Source organism: Polyergus mexicanus, unplaced genomic scaffold, assembly GCF_030449975.1.
Source record: "Polyergus mexicanus isolate NDT 795.1 unplaced genomic scaffold, iyPolMexi1.0 SCAF_10, whole genome shotgun sequence".
Taxonomy (NCBI): domain Eukaryota; kingdom Metazoa; phylum Arthropoda; class Insecta; order Hymenoptera; family Formicidae; genus Polyergus; species Polyergus mexicanus.
In genome coordinates, this window is record NW_027223330.1 from 6,603,176 (window position 1) to 6,620,329 (window position 17,154).

At 37.2% G+C, this 17,154-nt stretch overlaps 1 protein-coding gene across 1 annotated transcript in view; it reads right to left on the reverse strand.

Annotated features, from left to right (window-relative positions):
• Dhc62b (Dynein heavy chain at 62B) overlaps window positions 1-17,154 on the reverse strand; it is a 962,114-nt gene that overhangs the window by 329,163 nt on the left and 615,797 nt on the right. The window contains exon 26 of the mRNA XM_070302893.1: window positions 3,201-3,454. Within this exon, the coding sequence (XP_070158994.1) occupies window positions 3,201-3,454 (254 nt within the window). The remainder of the gene's footprint in view (window positions 1-3,200; window positions 3,455-17,154) is intronic.

Sequence of the window (17,154 nt, forward strand, 5' to 3'; positions counted from 1 at the left end):
ATGAGTCATCGATCGGAATACGTGGTAATCAGAAGGGGCAATGTCTGGAAAGTACGGCGGGTGGGGTAGGACCTCCCATTTCAGCGTTTCTAGGTAGGTTTTGACCGCTGATGCGACATGCGGCCGAACGTTGTCGTGCTGCAAAATCACCTTATCGTGTCTCTCGTTGTATTACGGCCGTTTTTCCTTCAATGCTCGGCTCAAACGCATCAATTGCCGTCGATAGAGATCTCCTGTGATGATTTAGTTGGGTTGGAGCAGCCCATAATATACTACGCCCAGCTGATCCCACCAAATGCAGAGCAAGAGTTTGGAACCGTGGATATTCCGCTTTGGTGTCGATGCTACTGCTTGGCCGAGCTCAACCCACGATTTTCTACGCTTCGGGTTATCGTAGTGTATCCACTTTTCATCGCCAGTCATGATACGATGTAAGAAATCTTTTCTTTTTTGCCGTTGGAGCAGCTGTTCACACGCGAAAAGACGTCTTTCCACATCTCTCGGCTTCAAGTCGTAAGGCACCCAAGACCCTTCCTTTTGTATCATTCCCAATGCTGTTAGACGTTTCGAAACTGTTGTTCGATCAACTCCTAATGATTTTGCAACTTCAGATTGCGTCTGACATGGATCTTCATCAAGTAATGTTTCCAATTCTTCGTCTTTAAACTTTTTGGTGCACCACTGCGTTCTCTATCTTCAACATCAAAATCATCATTTTTGAAGCGATTAAACCAATCTCTGCATGTTCTTTCCGACAGAGCATGATCACCATAAGTCTCCTATCACCATAAGGATTCTATGTGCTTCAGCTGCAGATTTTTTTTGAATAAAGTAGTGCAGTAAAATTCTCCGCAAATACGGTTTCGTAGGCACAAAATTTGACATGTTTCACGCTACGAAAAAAAAATGTTGTTTATACTTTAGCGGAATGACACGCACTGATTTTAAAGCTAGGTTATAGTACTTCAATATAGATGCGTCACCATCTTAAACTATACATACACAATTTTTATACCGCCATCTAATGGTGAAACGGCGAGAACTTATTCACACACCCAATATATAAGGTTAATAATATTAATGAAAACGATGCGAAAATATTTACCTTCAACTGGTTCAAAAAATTCGTGGTTAAACCAATTCGACCTTTTATTCTACATTTACATGTTGTACATTCTCCTTGTACATTTTCGGATTCGGTTGGAATGATTTTGAAAAATGTCTCATCTAATATTAGGGGTATTGTTTTAAATTAACTTTCATGTAATTTGCATTTTTGTTTTCTTTGATATCATTATCCTCTTGATTGCTTGTCATTTTCAACTGCAAAACTGCGGACACAATACACTACACTGACTACACAGCCGATATAATGAGGCTATGTCAACGGAAACTTCCTGCATTTCTCAAAGAGATTTATATGTCTGTCTGTCTGTCTGTCTGTCTGTCTGTCTCTCTCTCTCTCTCTCTCTCTCTCTCTCTCTCTCTCTCTCTCTCTCTCTCTCTGGCATAGAAGAAATTGTGTCTCGGCCAATCACCAGACTTGATTCCTCTTATGCACTAAAAAAAATCATTTACCCATTTTACAAATGGTTAAATGTATAGATATTTCCATTCCAAATGTAAAATAGAAATGGTTTACCAAAAAAGCATTTAATTAAAACAGAAAATGCAAAATGCCATTTCCATTTTAAATATGCCCTAGATAAGAATTATTTTGGAAGAAGTATCTTGATAACATATGTAAGAATATCTGCATATGTAGAAGAACTTTTGGTCAGATTTAAAGTCCTAGAGCAAAACTAATTTACTAGCTCTACACTCCGTTGCAGACTACTGTATGTGTCAGTGATATAGTGGCCTAGAGTATAGAGCAATTTAGCCAAAGTGGCGTTTAAGCATGTCAGGGCTTTAATTTGGAGAGAAGTTCTGGATCCTATGCAGCCCATGTCAATGGCGGCATAGCATGGAGATGCTGTTAAGCCTTGTACAACTTCATCAGGTGGTGCTGGCGGCAGATGCGGCTGCGTTTGAGATGTGAATAAAGATGGAGCGCTGATGTTAGACACACAAGGCTCCCTGAAAACACTCTATCTGATATGATCTTCCGAATGGGATATAATAAAATGTCAACAGTCCGTGCTCTTGAAAAGTAATATAAAGTGTACTTTCCTGGACGTGAAGAATGAAAGAGGTCGTAGAGGCTGATACCTCAGAACGGGGACATTTGGTTTACGGTTGGCTCCAGAATGAACACGTACTTCCTCTATTATCGGAAATCTATTCGAATAGCGGTGCTTAAGAAGCTTGGTGCTCCGGTTTTTACCTCACGTCTGCAGCTACAAATGTGCCTTAGAAGAGTTAATGAGAGAAGACGACATCATCAAGGTATGAATCTCTGGGTGTTCAGGGATCAAAGGTAAGAAGATTAGCTAGCAAAACCGAAATCGGAAGCAAAGATGCTGGAAACCGGCCTTGGGGATACTTTATTATCTAAATAGGATTGATCAGAGATTGGCTGCGGAGAGAAACCAAGACTAAATGCCTAGGTTTTATTAAAAGATTTACCCGGGAAGGACCTGGCAAGAAGCATAAGTTCATTGGGAAAAGGGGACGCCAGGCTGATAGTGCAGATGCTGACAAGTCACGACGTCCTCAATTATCATATGCACAAATTGGGTTAGCCATACACCCGATTGTAGACTATATGAGGAAGAGGAGGAGACGAGCCTTCATATTCCCACCCGGCAGGCCCGAGCAAATAGGACGACTTCTGGTTAAAAGCCTGCTCCTCTTTTAGAGGAAAGCGGGTCTTACCTAGCAAGAGGTCAATTAGTAGGGGGGGCACAATGGACTCAGTCTGAATTTCATAGGCGAATCTTCGTAGACGACTTCCATTATTCCATTTTTATTATTACTATTATTTTAAAAGTTACATCAAGTGGTTTATTTGATTAGATTGGAAGGATAGTACTACAATATATATCAAATTAGAGGGCGGAAATTCTGATAATTTCCTTGTTCGATAATTTACAATATTCGCAATTGGAGCGCGAGCGTAGATACATGATCTGTCTTGCTATTGCGCGTAATTTGACGATAAACACTCTCGTGTCTCTTGATTTGATTTAACGGGATATGTATTATTTTAAAACAGCATTAAAAAATTATTTATTTTGTGTTTAATTCAATGTTCATACCTGTATTATATATTCTGGAATGTTATCTTTGTCGTATTGTCGCAGAGAATCCAAGAACTTAATGTCACCCAGTAACTTTTTGCTGGGCGTCCAATAATCAAAAATCTTTCCCCCAGTGATTGGATCTTCACTTTTAATTGGTGCTACGTTCATCATCACGCATATAGCAGCCATTACCAGTTTGATGACTTCCGGGGGACTTTTCATGGTTTTTACCTCGGCAATATCCGCTGGTTTCAACGTGTTGAGTGCGGCTATTTTTTTAAAGAAATTATTCGTTTAAGTTATTTTAAATATATTTAATAATTATTTGTAAAAACTAAACTTATAAAAATCGCAAGGATAAAAAAAATTTAATATATTGTTGCGTCCGCGGATCGAAATCGATTTTACACGAACACGCGCGATACACAACTGGCACTCGCGTACCGCAACGTAAATAAAAAACACTTATTAAAAAGAACAAGCGGAACATTAATAACAGTTTAGAACGCAGAGCACAAAGCACAGAACAGATAGTTTCGTAATCCGTCAATCCGTCCGATCGGAATCACCACCGACGCGAGATTCTAAGATGGCCGAACACTCTCAAGATATCCGCCATTGTTTTACAACAACTCTTAGTAACGGGTAACATCTTTTAGAAACGGGTACAGCAACTTCAAGATTTGCAGACGACTCGTAGGGATGAAATACACAGACTGATGTAATAATATAATAAAAATATAGAAAAATATATAAATTTTATAAATAGTAAAAACAAGACATTTTTTTTATAAATATTATGATATAAATATTTTATATTATAAAGTCAAAATTATATACAATATGTTGGTATGGTTATATAATATTCTCGCCCCGTGATATTATGCCGTTCGTTGCTAGAAACATCATCTCCGGTACAATGTGCGAATGTTTATAACAACAAAAGCAAACATCTTTATATTGTATATTGAATAATATCAAGCCACAATATACAGGGTGTCCGACAATTCGCGCAACACCCTTCAAGGAAAGGTAGAGAGTGTTATTCTGAACAGAAAAGTCCTGTACCATTTTGCGATTTTCTCAATATTTAAAAAAATATTAGTTGTAAAGATTAGTCAACGAAGTGCCGCGAGAAACTCGCGGCGCGAAGACTCCTTCCACTCACTTGATATTAGGCCTGCGGCGAAGAAGTGGCAGGAGCGCTTTGAAAGCGCGCTTCGCTATGACAAACGAAAGAATTACATACGTAATACGCGTCCTCCCACTCCTTCGCCGCGGGCCTAGTATCAAATGACAGTGGCAGGCGTCTTCGCGCCGCGAGTTTCTCGCGCCACTTCGTTGGTTGATTTTTTACAATTAATATTTTCTTAAATATTGAGAAAATCGCAAAATAATATAAGACTTTTCTGTTTAGAATAACACCCTCTACTTTCGCGAATTTTCGGATACCCTATATATACAGTAGCGCAACTCTTCCGATTTTGTGTTGGCCAAAACGGAGAGTGCATGTGCGAAATAAATAAATTGGCTAGTAACGTCATCTAAACTTCTCTCTCACTTATTCTTTTTTTCTACTCTTTTTGTTCTCTCTATCATTTGAATACCCAATTAAATGCCTACTGGCTACCTTATTTGGCGGAATAGATGACATTACATGTTATTTATTGTACAATCGCGCAATTTATCAGAGTTTTCGATACGAAGCGATTATGAAGCGATTACAGTGTAACTAATTGATAGAATGATAGTTATAAATTGGCAGAATGACAGTGACAAGTTTAAGTAAAAGATCGAAGCGGTATCTTGAGGGAAAATAGTTGATCTATAAATATTGCAATACTACTAATATTGTAATTTGTTATAAACAAATTTGTTAATTGCATAATGGATATATAGATAAATCTATATATCCATTATAAAATTATGTAATATGATATTAATAAATAAATATATATACTGGGTGGCCTATTTTAATACATCTAGTCGAATATCTCAAAAACCAAGCCCGGAAGAGAAAAATGTTTCAGACAAAAGTTGTTTGGTTTCGAGGGGGCCATAAGACGGTGACAATTATTTGACCTTGGAAAATTATTTGAAGGTCATGTGAAGGTCAACTTTAAAATCTTAAATAAAAACCCCCATTTTTTATTTAGTATTCTTGTAGCTGACATCAAGAGCTTTCCAAAGCACTATAATAAAGTATTTCTTCATTAAGTACTTTTTGAGTTATTTTTTATTTTAATCTGACATATTTTGATATAAAAAATAAAATATTTCGTAAAATATTCAGTTTTCGATAATTTTACCGTAATACTTCTATGTACAGAATAATAAGACAAAGTAATTAGTGCCAAAAAAACAAATAATTGTTTAAAAAAATACATTGTAAATAATTCTCTTAAAAACAATTTTTTTTTTATACTAATTGATTTGTCTCATTATTCTGTACATAGAAGTATTACGATAAGATTATCAGTAGTATAGCTAGGCTGGTTCTAAGCCATGGTCCTCTGAGGGGGGGAAACCGGCGAGGGGAAACCGAGCGGGGGAGGGTATAGGCGATCCGGTACGCGTGAGTAAATTCAAGACCATCTTTGACAAAGGTTACACGCCAAATTGGTCGACCGAAGTGTTTAAAATCGTTAAAGTGTAGAAAACTAATCCCGTGACCTATGTACTCAAAGATTCGCGCGGAAATCCCGTCGCCGGCGGATTTTACGAATACGAGTTACAACGCGTTGCTAATCCCGACATACATCTCGTGGAAAAGGTAATACGCAAAAAAGGCGACGAGGTTTATGTGAAATGGCTGGGATTTGATGCAACGCACAATTCTTGGATACATAAAAATAATACATTATAAATATATTAACAATAATACATAATATTCAAGATATTTTACAAATATAAACAAAATTGTAAACTTTATAAAATATACATATAATTTACAATAAATATACATATAATTTTAATTTACAATAAATATACGTAATTTTTTATTTACAATAAAATACATGATTTTTATTTACAACGGTATTTTGTAATGTCCCCACGGTAGCATGTCGGTGGTTTCGGGTACGATATACCGCTTGTCATCGTACGGACTTAGAGCAATTTTTGTCTCGCGAATAGTGTATACTTCGTGTAATTTAGATCTTATACAAGACTGTTGACGCGTCATTTCAATCTCTTCGTTCAAACACCGCATGTAATCGTTGAACGTTATCGTTCTCGCGACGTTACTCTTGACGCCTTTTACCTTTTTCGTGTCTTTCTTACCATCTACTCGCAACGCGTACATTTTTGCCCTAAGCCCGACGAATTCGGTCATGATGGCGCCATTATTTTTATCCTTCATTAAACCCGGTATCTTTTTATTCGCGAGCGGTATACCGTACACATTGTCCACCGCATAATCGCTGGTATCGCTGTCGACGTTGCGCTTTATATTCTCATATACGTCTTCACACTCGATGTGATATATGAGACTGTCGGTGTACATGACTTTACATTTCTCTCGATACATAGGTATCATATAATCGTGGTGAAACTCGTACAAACATATCTTGGATATATCGAATATACACATACCCACGTAGATTGGTTTATTAAATTTCACTTCGAGATTGCGCAATTCAATGGCGATCAGATTCTCCGAAAACACGCTTCTACTATGAAAATTTGGTTTTGCGATCATCGCCTCTGCGCCATATCTTCCAGCCCAATGTGTCACGAGCTTAATATTAACGTGATTGCGCACATTTTCCATCGTTTTGCCAAATACCGCATTATTCATTAATTTATATAAATTTTTTTCAAAATTATTTTTCGCGAGTGTTCGGAATTGTGTATTGAGTTCGATATAACTGCGAAGCCATGGAGACTACGAAAACTGTAATATTCGATGTATTTTTGTAACGCGAAGTCCGTGTCGCGTGCATTGCTGCAGGTTGCGGTAATGTATTACGTAACGTTTCTTATCGTATAAGGTTGCGAGCAGCTTATCCTGCCGCTTACCAGGTGGTTTGTCGCGTGTCGGGCAAAACGGTAGGTCAGTGTGCGCATCGTGAACACGTTGCGGATATTCGAGATCGACTTCAAGGATGTAGCCTATAGGCGAATCGAGCGCGATCGATGATGTATCAAAATCGGATACGTCGTCGACCCATCGAAAATCTGCATAGGGCAAGGGTTGACACATTGCCCATCCGTACAAATTATTTACATCAAAGTACGTGAGATACGTTGAAGGTTTCGATGGATCGTACGACTGCATATACTTGTTATTAGCATGTGCGTATCTGTTGGAACATTGACTCAAACCACTGCGTATTCCGCGTTCGATAAATAAAACCATGTCGATATCCGTAAGCAATTCGAATGTAATATTTGTATGCTTCAACATGGCGTCCCACGTGTATCCGGGAAGAGTGTAGTAATACGCGGGGTCGAGCCCATAACTTTTAATACAACTCTCGCGGAAATTTTCAAAAATGTCTGCTAATAACAAGACATCAATTTTGAGATACAAGTCGCTATATTCGCCCAGCGTTCGAATGGAGAACCGCTACCACACGTTCTCGGCGTGCGCTCTCAGATATCGTGTCACCGGTCAAGGAACTGTAAAATGATTCGCGCGGTGGTAAACACGTATCTTGCAATCTGTCGACGCAGTCAATATATTCGTACCCTTCCGTGTTAATAAATTGAAATCGTCGTTCGGTAAATTTAGAAATTCAGATTTTAAAATTGTGAGTTTGTCTTTATTCAAGAATGATGCCAATTTATCGAGACTAGCTGTAAGAAATTTATACGAATCGATAAAACACAATTTAATATGATTTTCCGATTTCTCTTCGGCAAGTTTAACATTTTTCATAAATGATATATATTTTTCTTTTGTTATCGGAAGTATTTCAATTTCCCCTTCGAACGCTATAGCTATTTCCTTGATAATAAAATGTGCATCGTAACCGGATAAATTATGAAAAACTATTGGAATGCAAAAAGAATCTTTATATAATTTAAATTGCAATTTGAATGCGCGGGACCTCTGTATCGCCCGGTCAGATGGCAATGATCGCGTACGCGTGTATCGTCTTGTACGAATGGTTTCTCGCAAATGTGGCATTGTGTCGCGCTATGAAAATTTTCCCATTCATCAGATGTTAAATTTACCATGGGGACATTAGCTGATAAAATGCTTTTTACACGTTGCGCTAAATTTTTTAGTTCTTCGACGAACCATGACATGCAATCGGTATTGCGACGAGAATGATACGCGGATAACGAATTATCGTACGAACAATGTACATAATATGCTATGCTAAATACTTTGTGATGTTGGTAGTTTCTCTCTTCCTCCGTCTTCTCTAAAACGCACTCCAGATCGGCGTACACGACGAAAGGAAGCCGTTCTTTCCGATTATAATTGTTGAACGCGAGCCACTTATCCTTATCGCTCAGTAATCGGATAGCGCACTCGTTCATCTCTCGACAGTCCACCGTATGTGATTGTAACTTGTCGTTCGAATCAAAGTAGTGCAAACAACTGTAAAAGAAATAATTTTTAATTTTTGTTCAAATATTTCTGTAATATAATTTATTCAATATATACGTACCGATCGCAGATATATTTCTTGTGTTCTTTTTTACTCAATTGCGAGCTCACGAGGCGGGATAGATTCTTGATCCACGCGAAATGTCCAACGTTGTTGTCTTCCACGTACAACAGGTTGATGTGTTTGCCTTTTTTCAGCTCACTCAGACGTATCGGGACAATGTTCTTTTCCTCGATACTATATACATTGATTGAGATATCGTTGAGAAGCTCGAATTTTTTAATTTGATTCACAGTCACTGAAAACTCAATATTCTGGAGATTCAGCACTGTCGTGTAATAAGGATACGAAGATTCTCGATAAACATGATCTTCAGCTGGATATAGAGCGGCGACCACAAACCACGCGAAACACGCATTGTCATTAGATTGCACGTTTATTACCGCTCTCTTCATCATTATTTCTCGCGGTAATTTAATGTGGCACCCAGCGCGCATTGGATTATATTTATTTATATTTACATTTAAATCGAGTATTCGCGATAATGCCCACCCACTATCGCGTTCCTGAAATTCTTCGAGCGATGCTAGAGTGGACTCGACAACGCGCCGCTCGTACCATTCGCGTAAATCGGTTGTGCGAAAGAGTTCATAGTTTCTCGTATTGATACTTTTATTTGCGTGTTTATCACCCGTCGCAAATTCACCATTGAACACTGTATTAATTTTCACATTAAAGTGTTTTTTCAGCACGGTTTTCACGTGTTCGAGCACAATGTCTTTAGTATCCTCGAAAAATTGGCGAGGCTCGTTGTGATTATGATTTATAACCGCATCAGTCAATATGCGGCTCTCGAATGCCGTATCGATCTCTCGCCAGATCAATCCGTGTTGCCGCGTGCTGCATCCTGTACAAAACGCGTGCGTAACGAGTGCTTCAATCCCTCGAGTCGTGCGATTCGGGTAATCAGCGATTGTCGAATCCCAATCGATAATCGTGGACGTTTGATTCGACTTTGCTCTTCCAATGATTCGATATATTCGTTGCATCGTTGCTCCCACGCAACGTACTCTTCTATCGAATTCACCCTTGTAGATTGCTCGCGCAGAATTCGTTCGGCATTGTTTTCCGCCATATTTCTATATGCGAAAAGTTTTTGCTAACAAGATGTGCTTATTAACAGCTCTTGTCTCGGAGCTCTTGGCAAAAATATTGACAGGATGTGCCTCTTTACCATAATTTTATATTCTATCTTGATGTCTCTTTCCATCATGTGTATCTATCTAAATCTTTATTTCGCGATTTGTCACGTACAGTTTGGCTAATGTCGATTATTGCATTTTGTCGTCTAGAGATGATGTCAAATCCCAGATGCATCGCAAAAGTTTCAAATTACATGCAGCTGTCCAATGTTAGTGCAATTTAACCTTGATAATTATTCTTCTATTTTACGATTTTGTCATGTTTTGACACGCGCGTTTGAAATCTGATATCTATGGGTGATGTCATCGCCGCACATCGGCGCTTGAAAATTTTTTATTATATTGCATTTTTGTGCATTTGGCTAAATCTCACACCTGGTGATGATGTCATCGCGAAGCAGCCGTATATCGGCGCTTGAATAGAAAAATTGAAAAAAATATCGCGTCGGCAATAATCCCCACCACATTGCAATTTTGCAACGTTAATACATATTTTAAATATGTTCAATACGTTCAGTATTGCATCGACCACTTGTGTGAAAGGTTCATATAAAAATGTAGGAAACTACTGAAGGAAGCCGCATAAATTATTACGTTCCGATTCAAGATGCTGATGAAACTTCACCGTGTAAAAAGAAGAAATGTAATAAGTAAGTTTTAATTAACTTGAAGAATTTTTATACTTTATAAATATTTTTATACTTTTTAAATATTTATGTAAATAATATTGTTTTTACTCCCTAGCATTTCATCCGAGCATCGTCGCGCGGTTCGTATACTCGGAAGACGATACGCCTTAACCCCGACGTCATACAAATATTTGGACATTGGAATAAACGTTGGAGCTGTATCTTGCGTGGAATTGGTTCTCGGCGATAATCGGGGCAATCAAATAGTATTGCCTTTTGAAACGTGGAAATCGCTAATGCAGAAACGTGCGGACATTGAACGGCTTCTACAATCGACTGAAATCCCATTGCGGATTCAAGATTTGACATTCGAAGTGATTAAAATATCTGATTGGAATATTATAAAAATAAGATTATCCAATAATTCTTTATATATGAAACCGCCAACTCTATTCTATTTATTCGATTTTGAAAAATGTATAGATCATATGTATTACTGGTTATGCGAAAATACGCATATTGTAAATGAAAAATTCAAACAATTTGTAACTGTTTTATGTTTAACAGCGAATTGCTCATAGATTGCGAGTTATTGACATGTGCTGTAAATGATATTCTTCACGAGGCTTGTAATAAATAAGTTATTTTACTAATTATCTGTGAATTTAATTATTTATCCCATCCTTTATGTATGAATAAAAACGGTGTAATAGATATGCACAGTCTGCAAAATTTAACTTGCGGACGCTATCTCTCTCTCAAGTGCATGCGGACGCTATCCCTATCGCACCGCCTTGCAAACGCCTCGCGCTATCCCTCTGCCACACATTGCGAACGCCTTACGCTATCCCTCTCCCACACATTGCGAACGCCTCGCGCCATCCTTTTCCCACGTGCATGCAAACGCTATCCTTGTCTTACGCTCATATGGACGCGTCGCGCTATCCTTCTCCCACGCCCATAGAATATCATTAGCGCTATCCTTCTTTTACACATTGCGGACGCCTCGCGCTATCTCTCTAACACCTACTCGCGGCATCGTACCTTCGCGTTCCTTCTTCCCCGCGGACCCCTCGCCTATCGGTTTCGCGCAGTCTCCCTCTCCCCTCTCCGCGGCCCCCTACCGTTCCACCGCGATCCCCCCGCGTGACGTCATACCCCCCCGCGTGACGTCATACCCCCCCCGTGACGTCATACCCCCCCGTGACGTCATACCCCCCGTGACGTCATACCCCCCGTGACGTCATACCCCCCCGTGACGTCATACCTCCCCTGTGACGTCATACCCCGCCCCGTGACATCATATCCCCCGCCGTGACGTTATACCCCCCCCGGCGGTTTCCCCTCGCCCCTCACCCTCCCTCAGAGGACCATGACTTAGAACCGGCCTAGCTATATTACTATTATCAAAAACTAAATATTTTACGAGATATTTAATTTTTTATATCAAAATATGTCAGATTAAAATATAAAATAACTCAAAAAGTACTTAATAAAAAAATACTTTATTATAGTGTTTTGAAAAGCTGTCAGCTACAAGAATACTAAATAAAATATGGGGGTTTCTATTTAAGATTTTAAAGTTGACCTTCACATGACCTTCAAATGATTTTCCAAGGTCAAATCATTGTCACCATTTTATGGCCCCCTCGAAACCAAACAATTTTTGTCTGAAACATTTTTCTCTTCCGGGCTTGGTTTTTGAGATATTCGACTGGATGGATTAAAATGGGCCACCCAGTATATTGTATATATATATATATTTATTAAAATTATATATATATATATATATATATATATATATATATATATATATATATATTATCATTTTATTTTAAAAATATATGAATTTTTAAATATTTCTTTTTCAACTTTAAACAGTGGAATGTTTATGTTTATCTACATGCATATGTATATTTTATATATACAGGTTGTCCGGTAATTTTTGACACACTCAAAGTGTGAAGGTAGATTGGGTCAAACTGAAAAGAAAAGTCCTGTACCATTTTTTTTATAATGCTTAATAAAGGAGTTATTATTGAATAAAGTCTGGCCAATCAGCGCCGATCTTTAGCCGGGCGCACGTCGATAAACCGCGCACCTGGTAGTTGTGGCAGCACACACTTCACGGCGCGGGGCTCACCGACATTTGCCCGGCTAAATGTTGGCGCTGATTGGCCAGACTTTACTCAATAATAACTTCTTTATTAAGCGTTATAAAAAAGATGGTTCAGGACTTTTCGACTCAGTTTGACACAATCTACCTTCATATTTCGAATGTGTCAAGAATTATCGGACACCTGTTTATACCATATATCACAATATTAGTAATTGTAAATTGTATTTTAATAATTATTTAATATAATTATTGTATATTTGTAATTATAACTTTAGGTAAATATGCATATTAGGTTACACCTCACCGATGACTTTGACCTTGACATATGTTGTCGAGGACATGACCCTGAGTAACTTTTTCTTATAACTTAACCGGCGGTATCTTATATTGTAGTTTCTGAGATATTTAAAGTTATCATTTCATAATTTTAATGATTTTTCTATTATAAAATAAAGAAAAATAAAGGTTGTTTACATTGTATTTACGTAGATCAGATGTGAAAAATCTGTTTCTTTACATTTCCAGAGACGAAGCTCTTTGAGTTTTTTTACTTCCACGCAAAGCGAGGTTCAACGCAAACCTATATGTCTAGTTTTTTTATAGTAGAGTCCACTGCGTCCACGCATATACTTTTTCATCCACACAACAATCGTGAGGCGGACTTCGTTTTGCTTTGTAAAGTATATGTGTGGAAACAGTGTGTTTTGTCTCCATTCCCCCCCCTACGGGGGGGCTTCACTTCCGGAAGATATAACCTAACCCAAACCAAATTTTAGTTTTAAATTAGAAATAGGTTTGGATTAGGTTATATCTTCCGGAAGTAGAGCTTCCCCGGGGGGGGGGGGCGGAACCCATTGCGTCCACGCATATACTTTCTCATCCATGCAACAATTGTGGGGCGGACTTTGCTGTCTCTCCTATTCTGCACAATTACCAAAATTTGCCCTTTCCCTCTTACGCATTTAATAAATAATTATTTCAAGCAATTAACAAATAATATAAAAGTTAACATTATTTATTTGCTACAATTAAGTGCGTGTATAACTTTTTGTTGTATCAAAAAATCTATTAATTTATTATTATCCTCAACGAGGCTCAGAAATTCGTGTAGTTGCATATTATAAATAAAATTTTTTTTACTTAGAAGGTTATAAACAGACTAATATAACTACATAAACACGAGTGCTCCTAATATCAGTTTATAATACCGAAATAAAAGCATTAAAATTGTTAAACTTGAATTTGTTATATCTTTTAACCAATATCATCCATTATTCTTGCGGGAAGTTATTCAGAACACTTTTCTCTACTTATTTAATAATTTACAAAATTATAGAAATTGGGGGTGTCTCTCTGTCTCTATATTATTACCCAAATGTTAACTTTAAATATCTCAGAAACCATAAGAAACCGCCGGTTAAGTTATAAGAAAAAGTTACTCAGGATCATGTCCTTGACGACATATGTCAAGGTCGAAGTCATCGGCGAGGTGTAACTTAATATGCATATTTACCTAACTTTATATACAGGATGTCCCTAATTTAAATGGCAAAACTTTAAGATCGTGTCGAGGACCGAAAAACTAAGATAAGAAGTCCTTTAGAGATTTGCTCGTTTTTAGAGAAAATCACAAAAATTCGATCTCTCATTGTCAGTTGCTCTTTTGAATTGATCGGCATCGAATAAACTTTCTGCTTCAAACTTCCCTACATATGTAAACACTTGATGTTATCCTTTACGGTATCAATCAATTCAAGAGAGCAATTAAGAGACCGAATCATAGATGCAGTGCACCAAATATCACTAGAACAATGTCTAGCTGCAATTAATGAGGTCAATGATAGATGTAATACTTGCATTGCTGCAAGAGGACAACATTTTGAACAATATCTGCATTAAATAGATGATAACACAAATAAAATGTAAATAAATAAGTAAAAAAACGAAAACATGTTTTGTTTCTTTTTTTGTGATTTTCTCCAAAATAGAGCAAAAACCTCTAAAGGACTTTCTGTCTTAGCTTTTCGGTCCCCTACACGCTCCTGAAGTTTTGCTATTTAAATTGGGGACACCTCAGTATACAGGGTGTAACAGAGCGCCCGTATCAGTAGTTTTTTGAGGAAACAACGCATTTTCGTGAGACATGTTTTACGCAAAAGTTGTAGAGCTCTAAGTGGCGCATTAGATAATAATATTAGTATGACCTTGAATAGCACCGTCAAGATCATATAAAAATCACTTTGAATTTCTTAAACGGAACAACTTATTTTTCATTACATATTCTTGTAGCTTACTTCGAGAGCTTTCCAAAACACTATAATAAAGTATTTTTTCATTAAGTACTTTTTGAGTTACTTTATATTTTAATTTGACATATTTTGATATAAAAAATTAAATATTTATATCTTGTAAAATATTTAGTTTTCGATAGTTTTACGATAAGAAATCTCCGAAGCGCCTCTACCCAAGGTCAACTTAATGGCACCATCTTATGACCTACTTAGAACCGAACAACTTTTGTCTGACAAGGGGACCTTACGGCTACCGGGTCTTCGATTTTCTTCATACTTATAGGATTTGATGGTCAGTATCCGGACATCAATTTTCTAAAACAGTACGATGCGCTTCTCAAAAACATACGAGAAAATCGGCTTTAAAGATTTCCGAGTGCTATAAATCCAGAAAATTTTAACCCATTTTCAGAGCCGCTCGTAGCCGAGCGCGTAGCACTTTAGTCTCGTAGTTCTCGTCCGTCCCTTTCAATGCTCGCACGTGCTATTTAGAAACAGTCTTGAAAGTAATAGAAAACAAAAATTAAATAGGGAGTAATATAACTTATTACATCGTATCTAAAGCTAAAACACTAAAGAACACTGAGGGAAGGAAGCGAAGAAAATCCAACCAAAGGAAATACTGGAAACAGTACAATACAAGAAGCTAACCTCAAAAATGTAGGAGGGGAAACAAGCGGACAAAGCATAATACCGCAATATACGGTAGTACTGACCAGAAGAACAAAAAGAAAGCACAGTGAAATAGACATAACAGGAAGCAGTATGCCCAAAAGAATAGCAAATAAGATAGAGACCAAAAATAGATTTGCTCTATTGGAAGATAAAGAACAAGAGGATGATGAAATGGAAGCAGAAAATACAGATAATGAAGAAAATAACATACAAGAAATCAAACAGAGGAAGCCACCACCACTAGTGGCACATGGGTGCATACAAGATCATGCAGCATTTGTGCAATTAATAAAACAAAGCGTGGAAAATAATTTTTATATGAAATATCACGAGAATAATGTAGAAGTATTCCTAAGTAATTATAGAGACTATGAAGCATTAAATCAAATATGGAAGAATAAGGAAGTTAAGTTTCATACGTACACAGCAAAGGATGAAAAAAGAAGGACATATGTACTCAAAGGATTACGTGAATTAGTTAAACCAGAAGAAATCAAAGAAAACCTTAAAGAATTGGGAATAACAGTGCATAATATCAATTTAATGAAAGGAACTCGCAAGCCAATGTTTATGGTGTCAGTAACAACAATCAAACTTAACGTACTCAAGCAAAAAGCGCAATTTCTGTGCTACACGAAAGTAGAATGGGATAATTACATCAATAAAAGAAGAATTGCATAGTGTCATAGATGCCAGGAATGGGGACATGCAACAATAAATTGTCATGCGGACCCAGTATGTTTAAAATATGCAGGAGAACACTTAACTAAGGATTGTAAGAAACCTAGGAGCGAACCAGCTAAATGTATAAACTGCGATAAAGATCATCCAGCTAATGCCACAATATGTGAAGCGTACAAAAGGAGACTTGCATGGATTGGGATGGAACAAGAGCGAATAAAAACAAGAAGTAAGGAGCCAAGGAGGCAGTGCAAGGAAGTAGGCTTGGATAATCTGAAGCAATTTCCCAAATTAGGAGTAGAACCAGATGATGGGCATGGAAAAAGCTGGATTAACAACAATAAAAACAGAAGTATTAGTTATAGTCAGAGTGTAAAAGGTATGCGTAAAAACTTTGAGGAGAATAATAATGACAATAAAGGAGACAATGAACTTAAAGATTTTCTAACACTTTTAAGAGAATTTAAAAAATTGAATACAAAATGTAATATCAAAAGGATGTTAGAATTAGTTAGATCATTAAATGAGCAACTAGATAAGTGTAATAATCAAATAGATAAATTTCAAGTATTCGTTGAATTTTGTCAAACTCTTGAAGAACAAACATGTGTGATATAAGAATTTGTACTTAGAACGCAAATGGAATTAGACATAAAACTTGTGAGCCTATCGAATTTCTTAATAGAATCAAAGTAGACATAAAGCTTATTAATGAAACCAAATTAAGTGTCAAAGATAATTATAAGATAAGAAACTATACATGCGAAAGATACAATGGAGATAATGCGGCAGGAGGAGTAATGATACT